We start from the raw sequence: 18,855 nt of genomic DNA on the forward strand, positions 1-18,855 counted from the left end.
CTCAGCGTATAGATTAAACAAACAGGGTGACAGCAGACAGCCCTGTCATACTCCTTTTCAACCCTGAACCAACCAGTTGTTCCATACAGGATTCTGACTTTCTTCTTGACCTGCACGCATACAGATTTCTTAGGAGACAGATAAGTGGTCTGGTATTCCCATTTCTAAGAGCTTTACACAGTTTATTATGATCCACAGTCAAAGGCTTTGGCTTAGTCAATGAAACAGAGGTAGATACTTTTCTAAAATTCCCTAGCTTTCTCTGTGATCCAGTGAATGCTGGGAACTTGACCTCTGGTTCCTCTACCTTTTCTAAAGCCAGCTTGGACATCTGGAAGTTCTTGGTTCGCATAATGCTGAAGCCTAGCGTGCAACATTTTAAGCATGATCTTACTAGCATGGGAGATGGGTGCAACGGTCCGACGGTTAGCACATCCCCTTCACGGATCACGGCCTTGCTGTGGTGCAGGGGCCTGTGTGACTTGATGAAGCTATGGGCCATGCCATGCAGGACCACCCAAGATGGACGGGTAACAGTGGACAGTTCTGAAAAAATGTGATCCACTGGAGGAGGGAATGGCAAGCCAGCCCAGTGTACTTGCCATGAGAACCTCACGAACTGTACAAAAAGACAGAAAGATGTGCAGGCAGACGCCAGTTCGATCCCCGGGTTGGGAAAATCCCCGGGAGGAGGAAATTGCAACCCACTCCCATATTCTTGCCTGAAACATCCCACGGACAGAGGAGCGTGGCGGGCTTCTGTTCACGGCGTCGCGAGAGTTGGACACGACTAAGCGTGTGCGCAGAAGCAGCATGGGCATCAAGTAGCATCATCCTGTCTGTACCAATTGTCTTATAGGAGAAAAATACTCGCTCTTCTTTTTATCAGAGCACAGGAGGCAGATTAAGGAGCCTGAGACACGTGCGTGACATAGGTACACACGTTTACATGTTTGATGTGTAAATACCCTAGCCACTTGACTCAAATTTTTATAACTTACTAGGATACTAGAAAGCATCTGGATTTGCTAATGCTGGCTTAAACATCAAATTTTTCAAGGTCACAAGCAGTTCTGATTTAACCTGGGTAGAGTAATGCCACTCATCTTCTCTGAAAGAGTACATTCTCTGAAACAGTACATTCTTACAACTCTATAACTATACCCAGTTATCCTTCTTCCCAGAAATCTGTCATTTTGCCTACAGGGGCATCAGGGAAAACAGAATCACAAAACAAAGCACGGAGAGCAGTCACTCCGGTTCTCCCTTGGCTCTTTTCCACCCCACTATCTCACTTACTTACATGTCAGCTGGCTTCAAGACTAGGCTTTGTTCTGTGTGGTGCATGCCTATTGCTCTGTGTGCCTAGTTGCTTCAGCTTTCCCCACATTCCTTTTTTTTTTTAAATTTGGGGCTAACTGTTCCTCCATTCCTCTGGTTTTAGCAAGAGCTGCTGAGACGCAGCTCCCATCCAGAACCCAAAAACAACCTCACAAAATATTTAAAAGAAGAACTGAGAGAAGGGAAAAAAACAAAACAATCCGTCTTCAGTGGCAGGCCTTATGGGATGCGTGGGACTTTGGAAGCGTAGTTGTCCCAACATTAAGAATGAAATCAACCTGCTGATTTGCATGAGAAATAGGTGAAAGAGGTTCCCAAACCCCTCCTTAGCTCCGTAGCCCAAGTGTCTCCCTGCCCTTTACCGTTGTTCTGTCTCCAAGTCAAGTCAGACTCTGCAACCCCACGGACAGCAGGAAGTCAGGCCTCCCTGTCCTTCACCACCTCCTAGAGTTTGCTCAAACTCACGAACATTGAGTCAGTGATGCCATCCAACCATCTCATCCTCTGTCGTCCCCTTCTCCTCCTGCCCTCAATCTTTCCCATCATCAGGGTCTTTTCCAATGAGTCAGCTCTTCACATCAGGTAGCCAAAGTATTGGAGCTTCAGCTTCAGCATCAGCCCTTCCAATGAATACTTCAGGATTGACTGGTTTGATCTCCTTGCAGTCCAAGGGATTCTCAAGAGTCTCCTCCAGCTCCAGAGTTCAAAATCATCAGTTCTTCGGTGCTCAGCCTTCTCTATGGTCCAACTCTCACATCCATACAAGACTACTGGAAAAACCATCGCTTTGACTAGACAGACCTTTGTCAACAAAGTGATAGGTCTGCTTTTTAATATGCTGTCTAGGTTTGTCATAGTTTTTTCTCCAAGGGCCAAGTGTCTTTAAATTTCATGGCTGCAGTCCCCGTCTGCAGTGATTTCTGAACCCAGGAAAATAAAGTCTGTCACTGTTTCCCTTTTTTCTCCATCTATTTGCCATGAAGTGATGGACCCGGATACCATCATCTTAGTTTTCTGAATGTTGAATTTTAAGCGAGCTTTTTCACTCTCCTCTTTCACTTTCATCACGAGGCTCTTTAGTTCTTCTTCACTTTCTGCCATAAGGGTGGGGTCATCTTCATATCTGAGGTTATTGATATTTCTCCCAGCAATCCTGAGTCCAGCTTGTGCTTCCTCCAGCCCAGCGTTTCTCATGATGTACTCTGCATAGAAGTTAAATAAGCAGGGTGACAATACGCAACCCTGACGTACTTCTTTCCCAACCTGGAACCAGTCTGTTGTTCCATGTCCGGTTCTAAGTGTTGCTTCTTGACCTGTATAAACAGATTTCTCAGGAGGCAGGTAAGGTGGTCTGGTATTCCCATCTCTTTAAAAATTTCCCAGTTTGTTGTGATCCACACAGTCAAAGGCTTTAGCATAGTCAATGAAGCAGAAGTAGACGTTTGTCTTGCTTTTTCTATGATCCGGTAGATGTTAGCAATCTAAGCTCTGGTTCCTCTGCCTTTTCTAAATCCAGCTTCTCCATCTAGAAGTTCTCAGTTCACATACTGTTGCAGCCTAGCCTGAAGGATTTTGAGCACTGCCTTGCCAGCACGTGAAAGGAGCACAATTGTGCAGCAGTTCTTTGGTGTTGTCTTTCTTTGGGATTGGAATGAAAGCTGACCTTTTCCAGTCCTGTGGCCACTGCTGAGTTTTCCAAATTTGCTGCCATATTGACTGCAGCATTTAACATCATCTTTAAGGATGTGAAATAACTCAGCTGGAATTCCATTACCTTCACCAGCTTTGTTCTGCCCTAGCATTGATTTATTTGTTCATATCTTTCCTGAATTAAAACACCTCCTTAGATTTAACTAAGGCACTTCCCTTACACGAGGTTAGTTTCAAGTTTCCGTTACCTGTATCTAGAAGCCCTAACAAATACAGACTAACTAAATAAAGCTTTTTCTGTTATTAACGTCAAGAGCCAATGTCCATTTCAGCCTGACAGACCCCCTAGTTCTTTTTTTTTTTAGTAAGCACATCACGCAGCTTGCAGGATCTTAGTTCCTCTACTAGGGATTGAATCTAGGGCCACAGCAGTACAAATAAGTCCTAACCACTGGACTACCAGGGAATTCCCAAATCTCCCAATTCTTAAAAAGCTTCCTTAAGCCTTCCTATAAGACCAGTTAACAAACACAGGGGGAAACATCTCCACTCTGGAAAAATGCAAACGTAAAACAGCCATGAAAAATGTTTTCACTTATAGAATTAGCAAAAAAAAAAATTGGTGATGAATCAGGGTAAAGTGAGAGTCACTGTCCATGGTTAAACATGACCCTTTTGGGGAAACATGAGAAAATACCTCAAAATGTTAAATGACACCAAGATTTTGTTTCAATACTTTTAGGCACTTGTCCACAGAATGTCTGCCACTGTGGCAATGAAACAAAATGAAGAATTCTAACAGCTACTTTCTTCCTGGGGCTATGGATACAAGAACACCAAGTGGTTGCAGGAGTAGGCAGGGGGCAGGTTCCGAAACGTGTGGTCTGATACCCTGCTGTGGGACATCACCTGCTGTGCTTTTAGGCCAATAAACACTTTGGTAGCAATGCAAGTGATGGATTGAAGCTGAACAGAGAAACACAACGATTTTCCTGGTGAGAGATGAAGTCCTAAACCTGTTTGGTGGCAATGCAAGCAAGGAAAGAAGCTGAATCCAAGCATAGCAATGCAATGAAATCAACAGGACTTGGGAACAGATTAGATGGTGCAAGCAAGAAGGAAAAGGAGACATCTGTAGTGATGTCCAAAACTGTAAAAAAAGGAAACAATTTCTCACAAGTCAAACTGTCTGTGAGGGATAGTTAGGGAGTGTGGGATAGACACGTACAGATTGCGAGAGTCATAATGGATAACCAAGGATCTACTGTTCAGCACAGGGAACTCTCCTCAATGTTATGTGACAGGCGTAGATGGGAGGGGCGTTTGGAGGAGAATGGACACATTGTATATATATGGTTGAGTGTATACATGTACATGTATCCCTTTGCTGTCTACCTGAAACTATCACAATATTTTTAATTGGCTATATCCCAATACAAAATAAAAAGTTTATAAAGTAAGTAAAGTTGAGTTATATAATTAAAAAAAAACTGTAAAGTGGTAAAAAACATAGAAACAAACAAAAAAAAGTAGGCTAACAATCCAGGGGTACAAATGATTTAAGCTTCTTCTACACTCACCACAGGTTAAGAGTGGTAGTTTTGGTTCTGTTTTCACGGATCTCCAACCATCTGTCATTTAGAAGTACACCATCCAGCACAGTGGACAGAAATCAATAGTCACTGAACACACAGTTGCTGTGCAGTTCAGAGAAAATTTATTATCTGGATGGGAGTGGAGGGTGGAGATCTTACTCTCTGCGTGATCACTTAAAGAGTTATTATCGCTGTTTTTCTCCCTCAACACCTTTTAGTTTCTTGGCTCTCTGGCTTCGTTTCACACCCAGCCCAGGGAGAAATCAATGAAGAACGGCAACAAGCCAACTCTCCTGCTTCTGGGGAAGACCCCTGACCATACTAAAGCTTTGCCTAACGCAGCACCAGATTCTGAAAGTGATATGTGTGTGTGTACACATACACACACATGCAGAGAACAGGTTAGACGAATATTACTGAAATGGTTCCAATAATAACCACTGACTGAACTGTCCTTGAAAATTTCAAATCGTCTGTAACTGTGAATGCCGCCACTCTTACCAGAATGGTGGCTGCTTAGGATTAGTTAGGTCCAGGAACTCCCTTCCAAACTAGTCCCCTCTAACCAAGAACACTCTCGTCCCTCTGTCATTTCATAATCTCAAAACAGTCCCTCGCCAGATGCCAACAAGGCAGGAGGAGTTCAGAAGCCTCCCCACTGTTTGACAGGTGGGCGAGGGGAGAGGTTACAGCAAGTCACTGCCTGACTTCAAGCCCTCTCCAGAGCTCTGGCGGCTGACTCAACCTTCCCTGGCTCCTCGTGTCCTACGTGCTAGTCGAAAGAAGACAAAACCAATCCCTGCCATGACTCTGCTCAGAGGAAAAAGTCCCTGTTTCCTCATTTATAAAACAAGGGGGATGGGATTAGGTAAACACTAAAATTTTCTGATCTTTTTAATCTGGATCCCCTTTGAAGCCCACGTTTATAAAAACACTTAAGTACATGAGACAATAAGACTATTCTGCCCTTTCTGCCTCTAGCCAGAAAGAGAGGATGATGAAAACAAGGGTAGAAGTGGTACTGGGTAAGAGGTAGCGGCTGTGATCAGTCTGGGTGATCTGTGCTCGGAGTGCTGCTGCGGGACCGTTTCCAGTTGCTATCAGTCGACGTTACCAGCATCAGTTTTCCACAAGATATGTCACAGTGCCCTGAGTGAAAGTCAACAATGTGACTCTCTAACCAAAACCTATCATCTTCTAAAAGCAACTAGACTCTACAGGTCCACACATTCTGTCAAGTTGATATGCTCGGATAAGAATTACAGGACCCGCTGCTGCCGCTGCTGCTAAGTTGCTTCAGTCATGTCCGACCAGCCCAGGATATACCAAAATAAAAGACAAAGTCCCAGGCAGCAAAGAAGCGCTCACAAAGGACAGCTTCAGAGAAGTGAGCGCTGCACTGGCATTAAGCTCAGCAGGAACCCCACAGGAGGGGGCTGTTGCCAAGCTGGGCGTCTCCAAGGGCACACAGGAACTCACTGCATGTGAGAGGAGAACCCAAGAGCCTCCCAGGCCGAGGAGAGCCTATGGAGACAGGCTGGAGAGGCAAAACCAACGGAGGCTTACACGTAAGTCTTCCTGCAGATGCAGTTCATCACAGCTGGAGGCTTTGGGGAGAGGCGAAAGCCCTTGGGAAAGCCCCTGAGGCTGCAGAGAAGTAGGCGCTGGATCAGATCACAGAAGCCCTCAAACACCATGCATGGCAAGAGCTCGGACTTTATTCCAGAAACAAGGAGCCAATACACAATTTTACGAAGAAAAAGAACTAGACTGGAACTTTAGAAAGACCCTCTACATGGATACATGTATATGTACGGCTAAGTCCCTTCGCTGTTCATCTGAAACTATCAGAGCATTGTAAATCGGTTATACCCCAAAACAAAAAGCCCAACAGGAAAGAGAAAAGAAAAAGACCAAGGCATTACCAGCCGTTTGACAAAAAATAAAAAAGGTTCTCTAGTTACGCTTCTCAAGCAAGGTGGCTTATCAGAATCATCTGAAGATTTCACAAGTTTTGCTTTTCCAATCACTGCCACTCTCACCAAGCTCCTCCTATTTTTACTAAGTTTTAAGCTTCTAATTTTTTTTAAATGGGACATTTTCAAAGTCTAAATCTTGGCTCTTGGCGGACAGCGGCAGCGAAGCAAAGAAACAACATAGGTGCTGTAACTGAGAGATGAGAAACGCGCAAGATAACGGCTGACGCAAGGGTTCAGGGCAACAGCACTCGGTACTGATTGTTTTTGTGGAGGGGGGGGTAAGGAACAGGGTTGGATATACATGGCTTCATTTAAAATATTTATTAAAGGAAGGATGGGAACCACTAGCAATGACTGCTTTCAGAATATTCACAACTGGAAATCCATTAAGTTTTCATTCACCTAACAACCTGATTTTATTTGAAATTCTGAATTCTAACCAAAAGGACACAAGAGACATACAGCCAAGAGGACGACGAGTCATCAGGGTCCTCGCGAAACCTCGTTCACACAGGCAGCCACCGCCCGAAGCAGGCTTCCCAGCCCTGTGGCTGCTCTTTTTCATGAGAAAGAGTCCCAAGGTCAGATCATTGGACACAAAAAGGCTTCTTATCCTTCACCTAAACGTTTACAATTTTTCAAGGCTGCTGCTGGCTTTCCAGGTGGTGCCAGTGGTCAAGAACCTACCAGCCAATGCAGAGACAAAAGAGATACAGGTTCAACCCCTGGGTCGGGAAGAGCCCCTGGAGAAGGGCATGGCAACCCACTCCAGAATTCGTGCCTTGGGGATCCCACGGACAAAGGAGCCTGGTGGGCCACAAGCCATAGGGACACACAGAGTCGGACAAGATTGCGCACACACAGAAGACAAGTTTAGAAAACTCCCCAAAGCAAAGTAGCTATTAAAACAATATTAGTAAGTCCTCTACCAGGAAAGAAAACAAAAAGAGAACACAGCTCAGTGCCCCAGCAGCCTTTCAAAGGGCACCACAGGGCACCCCACCAGACCCCTAAGGAGAGTCCCTCCTCCTTCCACCAGCACAATTTCAAACTGAAAAAAAAAAAAAAATCAAACTTAATCTACTCACTCCTGCTTGGTTTTTTTTTAAAAGCATTTTATGACACACTGCTCAAACTCAGCCATGGAGTGAACATGGCTCATCTTCATCTTCCTGGATTGTAAACTGTCCAAAAAAAATTCGAAGATTTTTTTTATTATTAAATCAAGCAGACAAATTATGGAACAGAACACAAATTTAAAAGCCAAAACAAAACAACTCCTAAAAAGAACAATCAGGAAGGATTAAGTCCTACAGGATACTGAATCACGAAGACCCCCAAACTAAAACAATGTAATAAAATAAAAAGTTCAGAAACAGACCCAAATACACACTGTAACTCAGCATGCAACAAAGGTATCCCCATCAGTGGAGTAAAGACATGAGTCCTACAAGATACTGAATCACAAAGACCTCCAAACCAAAACACTGTAACAAAAAGTTCAGAAACACAGGGCAACTCAGCATGCAACTAAGGTGTCCACATCAGTGGAGGAAAGACATCATCTTTAATAAACAGGGATGGGCAAGCAGGCAGCTACCTGCAAAAAGATACAATTGGATTCATTTCACAGTATCACTTCAGTACAAATTCCAACTGGATCAAAGATTTAAACATTAATTAAAACCACAATAACATTTAAAAAAAAAACCCAGCAAATTTCTTTTACACACTGGTATGAAAAAGGACTGAGTTGATGACTCAACGTTTAGAAGTCACAAAAGATCCATTAATTTAATCTCATAAAAAATTTTTGCATGGCAAACCAATCCATAAGTCAAAAGACAATGGTATAGGCACTTCTCTGGTGGCCCAGTGGTTAAGACTCTGTGCTTGCACTGCAGGAGGCATGGGTTCAATCCCTGGTAAAGGAAGTTCCACATGCCACATGGCACAGCCACAAGAGGAAAAAAAAAAAAGACAATGATACAATTAAAAAATTCTTTTTACAACTCATGTCACAGAAATAATCTCTTAATACATAAAGAACTCCTACTGGACTTCCCTGGTGATCCAGTGGATAAGAATCCTCCCGCCAATGCACGGGACATGGGTTCGATCCCTGGTCCAGGAAGATTCCACAGACAAGGAGCACCTAATCCTGAGAGCCACAGCTGCTGAGCCTGTGCCCTCTAGAGTCTCTGCTCGGCAGCAAGAGAAGCCGCCGCCAGCAGAAGCCTGCACACCCCGAACAGACAGCAGCCCCCACTTGCCACAACTAGAGACAGTCTGCACACAGCACACTGAGGAGACTCAGCGCAGGCAAGAATGAAGTTAAAAATACAAGTATTTTAAAAAAGAATGCCTACCAACTGATGAGGACTAATAACCCCAAATAAAAATGGGCAAAGGACACAAGAAGCTGCTGAAAGAGGCATACAAATGGCCTCTAAGCATGAAAAGTTGTCATTTGAGGAAAGCGAAACGCACCGTGAGTGGTGGACTATAGTGCCATTTGCCAAGTAACCCTGTTCTAGACACGTTCTGGATTGGCAGCACCAATGAAATAAGTTCTGGACAATGAGTTGTGAACAGAAACACTGAATGTAGGGACTTCCCTGGCGTTCCAGCGGTTAAGAATAACCATCTTGCAATGCAGGGGGCTCTGGTTTGATCCCTGGTCAAGAACTAAGATCCCTCGTGCGTGTGTATGATCTGCAAATGACTAAGAATGAACATCCTGCTGCTACTCACCATATGAATGAATCTCACAGTGCTGAGCAAAAGAGGCCAGAGGAAATACAATGTAAAATTAATTGTATACAAAGTTCAAAACAAGGTAGATAATCTGTGGTGTTCAAAGTAAGGCGAGTGTTGTCTTTTTTTTTTTTTTAAGTTCTCTATTTTAATTTTGGCTGAGCTGGGTCTTCCTTTCTGTGCAGGCTTTTCTACAGTTGCGATATCAGGGCTTCTCACCGCAGCACGAGGATCTTCCTGGACCAGGGATCAGACCGTGTCCCTGCATTGGTAAGCGGATTCTTAGCCACTGAACACCAATACTCCCTGCAGGGCAAGCGCGGCATCTTAACCTCTGGACCACCGGAGAAGTCCCCACAGCAGCGTTTTATTTCATCTTGCTGTTAGATACATGAGATATATGTTCCCTGTGTGATAATTCACCCAGTGTAAATCTCATGACTTTGTGTACTTTTCTGTACATAAAATATAAATTTTAGTTGAATAAGAACCACTAGAAAACTTGTGAGCATTTTTTTAAGCTGCTGTCTATCGGCCTGCCACACGGGCCCTCTAGTTCCCCAGTCAGGGGTGGAACCTGGGCCCCGTGCATGGGGAGCTCAGTCTTAAAACACTAGACCACGGGGGAAGTCCTTCACAGAGAAATTTAAGAAGGCTCCTGCCTTATCAGGTATTTTAAAAATGCTGGCAAGTAACTGGAACTGTTATCCTAGTACAGGGATATTGAGTAGAATCAGCGGAAGGGAATGGGGTACTGTACGTCCCCAAATACGTACAGTAATTTGTCATATAACAGAAGTGGCCTTTGAGTCTTCCCTGGCGGTCCACCGATTAAGACTCAGTGCTTCCACTGAAGGGGCATGAGTTCCATCCCTAGCTGGGAACCAAGATCCCACATGCCCTGTGGCAGGACCACTAAGAAAATAACTAAAGATGGCCTCTCAACTAGAGCTGGTGAAGATTAGATTATTCAATAAATGGTTTAAGAAAACTGAGTGCCCATTTAATAAAAAGCAAAAATAAAGATGGACCCGTACCTCATTCAATGAATCAAAAGGGAGAAAACCCACAAAGTAAAAATCAAACAAACAAACAAAAAACTGGGTCGTCTGGTGGTTAAGAGTCCGCCTTGCTGTGCAGAAGACACGGGTTTGATCCCAGTTACGGCAGTAAGATCCCATGCGCAGCATAGCAACTAAAAGGTAAGTCGCTTCAGTCGTGTCCGACTCTGTGCGACCCCATAGACAGCAGCCCACCAGGCTCCCCCGTCCCTGGGATTCTCCAGGCAAGAACACTGGAGTGGGTTGCCATTTCCTTCTCCAACGCATGAAAGTGAAAAGTGAAAGTGAAGTCGCTCAGTCGTGTCCGACTCCGACTCTTCGCGACCCCATGGACTGCAGCCTTCCAGGCTCCTCGTCCATGGGATTTTCCAGGCAAGAGTACTGGAGTGGGGTGCCAACCACATGCCAACTACTGAGTCAAGCACTCTGGAAATCCCAAGCCACAACCACAGAGAGTCCATCAGCTACAACAAAAAGGTCCTCAAGACACAATGCTTTAAGACCCTGACAGCCACAACTAAGATCCGAGGCACCTTTCTTTTAATTGGGAGGACTTGCCTGGTGGTCCAGTGGCGAAGAATCCATCTGCTAATGCTGGAGGCAGGGGCTCGACCCCTGGCCCAGGAAGATCCCAGAGGCCATGGGGCAACTAAACCCATGTGCCACAAGTACTTAAGCCTGCAAGCCCTAGAACTCCACAAGAAGCCATGGTGATGAAAAGCCCCGCACTGCAAAAAGAGAGCAGCCCCTGCTAACCGCCAACTACAGAAAAGCCCACACAGCAACAAAGACCCAGTACAACAAAGATACATTCATGGAATTTAAAACAATTTCTAGTTGTGGCATTAGCCATAACTGGCGGGGGGGTGGGGAACCGATCCAGGACTCTAAAGGACATTGCTGAGGTCCATTTTCAAACTGTCTCTTTTTGTGAAAGTAAATATTATGTTGTTTATATCTTTCTTATCTCTAAAATAAATGGCAAATGAAGGAACTTTAACCTCAGTTGGCTCTATTTCAGAGCCACCCTAGACCACAGGAGATGCCGGAAAAAAATTTTTTTCTGAATAAAGAATGACTACTCTGCATGGCATATAATAAATATTTGTTGAATTTAACAGATACATAGAAAGAAAATGAAAAATATCAAATACCAGCTCAACCTGAGATTAAGGGGAGGTTTCTCACTTTCATTCAAAGCTTGGTTATACTAAGTAATCCTGCAAGTGCTGGTGTAGAACAGCAGAGACACATAAAGAACAAAACTCCACAGACACAGGTTTCATAGAACACAGAATACTTCCTAAACCAGTAACACGCATTACACTGGAAATCTTTAAAGTTGTGTTAAGTAATGAAAGTACATCATTCACTGAGAATAAACTGACGCGGCGCAGGGCCCTGTTCGGCTCCTGGGGACAAGGTCTCTCGGTGCCCCCATTTCTGACTCAAGGAAACAGCCTTCCTTCAGCCTCCTTGACCTTCCCTGCTTCTGAAGGGCAGACTTGAGCAGTCGTTAATTAGGGAAGGGCGGGGCTGTGAGAGAAACAGTCAAGAGCAGCCTTGGGGCAAGGTCCTGTTTTCCCCTCAATGGATACACACAACAATACCTTTGAGTTATCTCACAGAGCCCGAAAGCCCCTCCAGGTGGGAGAAGCTACCAATTAACTTCGGTATACTGCCCACAAGGCTTCCCAGGTGGCGCCATGGTAAACAACTCACCTGCCAACAGGAGAGAAAGATGCGAGGATTCCATCCTTGGGTGGGGAAGATCCCCTTGGAGAAGGAAATGGCAACCCACTCCAATATTCTTGCCTGGAAAATTCCATGGACAGAGGAGCCTGGTGGGCTACAGTCCATGGGGTCGCAGAGTCAGACACAACTGAGCAGGCATGCATGCTGCCCACAAGCATGCAGACCCCAGATCAGCTGGACCTGAAGGTGATTCCTCTTTACCTCACCACTAACCCCTCAGAAGACTGTCCACAAGGTGAGCACACCCTTTTTGAATAATTACGATAAGACTTCTATCTTCCCCAAGAACTGGACTATATAGACTTGTCTATATGAGTTGACTATGTGAGAGTCAGACTATAAAGAAAGTTGAGCACTGAAGAATTGATGCTTTTGAACTGTGGTGTTAGAGAAGACTCTTGAGCGCCCCTTGGACTGCAAGGAGATCCAACCAGTCCATCCTGAAGGAAATCAGTCCTGAATATTCACTGGAAGGACTGAAGCTGAAACTCCCAATTCTTTGACCGCCTGATGCGAAGAACTGACTCACTGGAAAAGACCCTGATGCTGGAAAAGATTGAAGGCAGAAGGGGACGACAGAGGATGAGATCCTCAAGACACAATGCTTTAAGATCTGAGAGCCACAGCTAAGATCCAGCATCACCGACTAGATGAACCTGAGTTTGAGCAAGCTCTGGGAGTTGATGATGGACAGGGAAGCCTGGCGTGCTGCAGTCCGTGGGTCACAAAGAGTCGGACACGACTGAGTGACTGAACTGATCCCCAAGCTGGGACACGAGGTTCTGAGGGCATTAGCTCACTGGGGCCCCCTTTGCCTGGAAAGTAATAAAGCTATACTTTTCTACTTCACCCAAAACGACCTCCAAATTCAATTTGGCACAGGTGTACAAAGAGCTGAGTTTTCAGCAACAAAACAACTGATCATCTTGGGTCAATAACTGATAAAGCTGTATGGGATCGTGGGGTGTCATTATACCATCTCTCTCTCTTTTTCCCCCACATCACATGGCATAGGGATCTTAGCTCTCTGACCAGGGATTGAATCCACACCCTATGCAGTGCAAAAATGGACTCTTAACCACTGGAACAGCAGGGAAATCCTACTTCGGTGTATGTTTAAATTTTGCCATAATTAATAAGACTTTTTTAATTTAAAAAAATCTGTTCCCTGACCTCTTCTGAGGATCAGGGACAGGTTAGCAAGGCAGAAGTGGTAAAGTGAGAGAGAAAGTGCACCAACAGAGAAAAGGTATCACCAGCACATCAAAGAGGAAAGGCTCAATAGAAACTTAAGCATCAGGTCCAACAGTCCTTACTAAGGGGTTTAGACTAGAGCCAGGGGCAGTCACTTAAGTGTTTCTTAAACTGGTCTAACAAGGGATTCCCTGGCGGTTGGTGGTTCAGACTCAGTGCTTTCAATGCAGGGACCCAGGGTCCATCCCTGATTGGGGAACTAAGATCCCACTATCCATGAGGCACAGTTAAATCAGTGGCATAACGATGACTTTCTTGAATGCATTACATCTCTGAAATGTTTCGGTTTCTCTGATGAAAACAAAACAGACATTACACTCCTATATACAACTAGAAGTGTAAGTTCAGGTTTTAAAAATTCAAATCAAGATCTTAACTGTCACAAAAAGAAATAATATGACACCATATCCCACCTATCAGATGAAAAAGTCTGACTAACATATTGTGTTGATTATGGAAACAAGACATTCTTACACACTGGTAGTAGGAATGTAAAGGAAACCACCACTCTCATGAGAAATCTACCAAAATGGGGCAATATGAAAGCTGCATATCCCTCACCGAACAGTTTTACTGCAAGGAACTCGAAAGTGAAAGTGTTAGTCACTCAGCCGTGTCTGACTCTTTGCGACCCCATGGACTGTAGCCCACCAGGCTACTCTGTCCAGGGGATTCTCCAGACAAGAATACTGGAGTGGGTTGCCATTTCCTACTCCAAGGGATCTTCCTGATCCAGGGATCGAACCCAGGTTTCCTGCATTGCAGGCAGACTGACCGTCTGAGCCACTGGGGAAACCACGGGAAAGGGACTGATTTGACTACAATCCTTACTGGTTTTAAGAATTAAGACAAAATATTTGCAGAATTCTTTGTACCTAAGATTTAGTATAGATTGCTTTCATGCTGTGACTGTACTAAGCAGTCTCAGAAGGTAAATAGTCCTGAGTCATCTTGTCTTTGCCTGTGGCTACACACTTCTTCAGCTCTGGCATCTCATTGAAAATTTTTCTGTAAAGTGTTTAAAAGATATTGATAATATCTTAATTACTTAATCTCAAGAGTCAGAAGAAATGCTTAAACAAAAGGGTAGGAGAAATCTTTCTGATATTTAAATAAAAACTGCTTGGACTTCAGATCAGGCCTGGTTTCAAAAGAACAAGTGACCAAAACAAAAGATAAATAAAACTGCTGTGTTGTTATTGTCGTTTAGGAGCTAAGTCCTGTCTGACTGTTTGCGACCCCATGGACTGTGGCCCACCTGGCTCTATCCATGGGATTCTCCAGGCAAGAATACTGGAGCGGGTTGCCGTTTCTTTCTCCAGCAGACCTTCCCGACCCAAGGACTGAACCTATCTCCTGCCTGGCAGATGGATTCTTTAGCACTGAGCCACCAGACAAGCCCCAGAGTCAATGGTATATTAAAGTAAAAGCTTTTTTGTCGCAAAGGGTACTAACTAGAAAGGGAAATAGAGAACCTACAGAATGAGAAAATATATGCAAATACATGGGACTTATACTGAGAATATATGAAAAGCTGTAACTCAAAAGTAAAGACAATCTCATTTTAAAACTGGGCAAGAGATGTGAAAAGACCTCTCCAAAGATCTACAAATGGTCGATAAGCACATGAAAAGATGCTCAACCTTATTAGTCATCAGGAAAACGCAAATCAAAAGCATAATGAGATACCAATGCACATCCACTAGGATGGCTGTAAGAAAAAAACTGTGAGGATGGAGAAATTGAAATCGACATACATTATATGCAAACTACTGCAGCCGCTTTGGAAAACAATTAGTTCCTCAAAGTGTTAAACATAGTTATTAAATGACCCAGCAATTCCTCTCCCAGGTAAATACTTAAAGGAACGAAAGAACAGGTGTTCCAACAAAAACTTGCACACAAACATTCATACAGCCAAAAAGTGGAAACAACCAAAATACCCATCAATTTAACTATGTTGTGAGGTGTTCGTTGCCTTGATTCTGGTAATCACTCCACAATGCCTATCAAATTATGTTGTCCACTTTGGTTTTTAAATATTGATTTGGCTGCAGGCGGTCTTAGTTGAGGCACACGGGATCTTTAGCTGGGGCATGTGGGATCTAGTTCCGCAACAGGGATCAAACCTGGGCTCCCTGCAACGGAAGCATGGAATCTTAGCCACTGGATTACCAGGAAAGTCCCTCGTATTGTACACTTGAAATATGTACAACTGTATTTGTCAATTACCCCTCATGAAGTTGCGGGAAACTCTTTGAGATCCATCAACTAATGAACAGACAAAATGTGTTATGCCCAACAGTGGAGTACTGTCCAACCACAAGAAGGAACAGAGAATTGACGCGCGTTGTGACATGGACGACCTTTGAAAACATTACGCTAGGTGAACACCAGACAAAAAAGGCCACGTATTTTATGATTCCACTTAATATAAAATATCCAGAACAAAGAAATCTATAGAGACGAAAAAATGAGTGCTTGCCAGGGGATGGAGGAAGGGAAAGTGGGATGTGACTAGGCTAATGGAAATGGAGTTTCCTTTTAGGGCGATGGAAGAAGTCCGGAAGGAGACAATGGTGATGTTTGTACAATATGTAAGGAAACTTAATGCAGTGGAATTGTATACTTTAAAAACGGTAAATTTCACTGTGCGTTTTACGTAACTTTTACAATTTTTTGAAATGAAATGGAAACCTGACATATGCTACAACATGGATGATTCTTGAAAACATTATGCTGTCAAAGAAGTCACTAAAGTTGACACACTGTATGATTCCATTTACATGAAATGTTCAGAAAAGGCCAATTTAGAGGTGGAAAGTAGATCAGTGATTACTTGCATGCTTGGGGTGGGGGAGGTGGTTTACAAGTGCCAAGCTAATGGGTACAGGGCTTTTTTTGGGGGGTGAGGTCAGATTGAGTTGTGTTCTGAACAACTTTGTGAATATACCAACTAAAAACCACTGGATTGTACATTTTAAATGAGTGATGTTGTTTAAGAAAAAAAAAATGCTTGGATATAAACCTTGCTACTGTTGCAGCTTAAAACTCACCTCTGTGACATTTCCCTTATAGTGAACTCAGCCAACTTCTACTCCTTTCTTTCTATTAAAATCAAAACTATTATAGTGAAACAATTTCTATTTTTTGGTTACTCTGGAAAGTAGGTGGAGAAACTGACTGAAGCTTATCCATTATACAGGCTATGTCATTCCAGTACTGCCTGTTGCCCTCCTCGTGAGCCAGACGATCAGAACTTGGAATTATTCGTTTGCCTTATGGAAGCTCCCTAACTCGTTTCACTTCCCACACGAGACTTTAAAGCTTCAGATCTGAGACCCTGACTTCCATTCCTCCGGGGTCCTGCCTGGAAATGTAACAACTCCAGGAAGTCTTTACTGAGTACTCGCCAAAAGGATACGAAGCATGCCCGTCTTGGCTAAGTCAATTCCACAACACTCCGGAACACAAACTATAGTTCCCGCGTTAAAACGTGCAAAAAACAGCTAAGGATTCGATCTAAAAGGAAAGGCAAAGAAGGTTCGAAGGCTAGGCAGAAGTGAAGGAGAACACCAACACAGCTCATACTGTGTACCTGGCAAAACGGTACTGGGTCAGAGTCGACCCCTCCCCCGGGCGGGGCGGAGGGGGGGGGGTAAGAAAAAAAAAAAGGCTAAAAAAATTACTAAATTAGTGAAAGAGGGGATGTCAACTGGAGATGAAGGGTACCGATGACGCAGGCTAACTATATGCGTTTTCCTAAAGCCGCCCTACCCCAAAAATAGGACCCAGCCTTCAGCGTCGACACCAACACAAGACAATGATGAAATACACTTCCAAGTTCCCAGTTTTCTAAAACCAAACGCCGAGCCGCGGCCAGGATGGAACGACCACCAACGTTTGCGAAGCTCTCCAGTTCCTGCTTTCAACCATCCCCACCGCCATCTTCGAGGTAAGTACTCAGAACCTTTTCTGAAGGGCTTTCAGCATCATCACCTCCGTGCACAGCCCTGCAAGGCTGTGCCTTTCCCGGGTCGCCCAGAAGGCGGGGAGGAGGAAGCCCTCCACGGGGTTCTCTCCAAGCCTTAGAGAGGCACGCAATGGGCCGCCGTCTTCCTTCCCCACCCCAACGGGAGCCCCACCCCCGCCCCCACCGCTGCCCCACGGTCTGGTTTTCCAAGGGCCGGCGCGAGGAGGGGCGCGAGTCCCTTTGCGCGGGCCTCACCTGCACACGCCGCGGATGCAGGGCTCCAGCCAGATGCGGTACGCGGTCTCGATGTGCTCCTGCGACACCTCCTCGGGCCGCACCGTCTCCGCCCAGCGCCAGGCCGCCTTCTCCAGCTGCAGCCGCGGTGCCATGGCCTTGGCCCAGGGAGTGCCTCCTGAGCCCGGCCACCGCTGCCGCCGCCGCCTCCACCGCCGCCCAAATGGATCCCGCCACCTGCCAGCAATGAGGACCAGGCGGTGCCTCAGCCAGCTGGCCAGTCAATCACCTGTGCGCGCCTCAGCCGCCGTGCCTGCCCGCCCGCGCCCGACCCGCACGACCAGCCGCAAAGCGCCGCCGCCGCCGCCGACACCCGACGCCCGCAGCGTCCGCAGACGTTGAGGGTGTACTCCCCGCCGCGGCGTGCGCATGCGCGCGCTCCCAGCAGCCTTTGCGCCGCCCGCGCCCCTCTCTCGCCCCTCTGTCGCCCCTCTCTTTTTCGCCTGTCGGGCAGAGGAAGGGGAAGCCGCTATTCGAGGCTCTCTCTGGCCACGTCCTCACTGGCGCCGCGGGGGAAGCGACGTCTCAACCAGTCTCCAGGAAGGGTCCTGCACACCACTAGTCTCACAAGCCGGTGCCTGGAGGCTTGAAAGCTGCCTGTTCTTGCCTTCTGGTACTTCTTTAACCGTGAAGGAGTTAGGCGAGAGGGCACTCAAGGCACACCATAGGTCCGCTGGATTATGGGGTGGGACCTGAAACTTGGGTCCCCACAGAAAACCAGGGTCAGCTCTGGAAGATTTAAAACTTGATCCTGGACCGGTTTCTGACTCCCCTTTCCCGAGCCCTCCTGACGTCATGGCACGTTCTGGCCTTCTCAGTGAGAACTGGACTACGTGTCCCGGCGTACATTGCGTGCTGCTCTTGGGTGCAAGGCATGCTGGGATTCGTAGTCTTCGGAGGCATGGGTTTCCTGTGCCTTGGACTGTGCCGGAGTGCACGCGGGGCCCTGGGTGACGGGGGGCGGGGTTTCTCTACCCTGGAAGGTCGTCCTCGCAGGTGGCCAACCCTCCTCACTGTTGTTATCTCCATATGCTGATTTCGCCCTTCTTTAGGAACATTCCATTTTATTCCTTTTTAAACCTTCCCTTTATTCCATCTCTGCCTCTGGATATAAAGAGGAACCTTATCAGAGTGTTTTGCAAACTACAGGATACTGCCTGAGTAAGGATTTTGAGGACTTTACATTTGAGTAAGAG

General features: G+C 45.6%; 1 protein-coding gene across 5 annotated transcripts in view; it reads right to left on the bottom strand.

The window, feature by feature from the left end:
• Window positions 1-17,997, bottom strand: part of USP48 (ubiquitin specific peptidase 48) — a 72,896-nt gene extending 54,899 nt beyond the window's left edge. For 2 of the 5 annotated variants that reach the window (XM_070382750.1, XM_070382730.1), the window contains exon 1: window positions 17,621-17,996. In XM_070382750.1, the coding sequence (XP_070238851.1) occupies window positions 17,621-17,754 (134 nt within the window). In that variant the 5' untranslated portion in view covers window positions 17,755-17,996. Of the gene's footprint in view, window positions 1-17,620 lie in introns of all 5 variants that reach the window. The other 3 variants (XM_070382741.1, XM_070382720.1, XM_070382757.1) reach the window with 2 other exon arrangements.
• Between the last annotated feature and the right edge of the window lie 858 nt (window positions 17,998-18,855).

The sequence above is a fragment of the Bos mutus genome, chromosome 2 (assembly GCF_027580195.1).
Source record: "Bos mutus isolate GX-2022 chromosome 2, NWIPB_WYAK_1.1, whole genome shotgun sequence".
NCBI lineage: Eukaryota > Metazoa > Chordata > Mammalia > Artiodactyla > Bovidae > Bos > Bos mutus.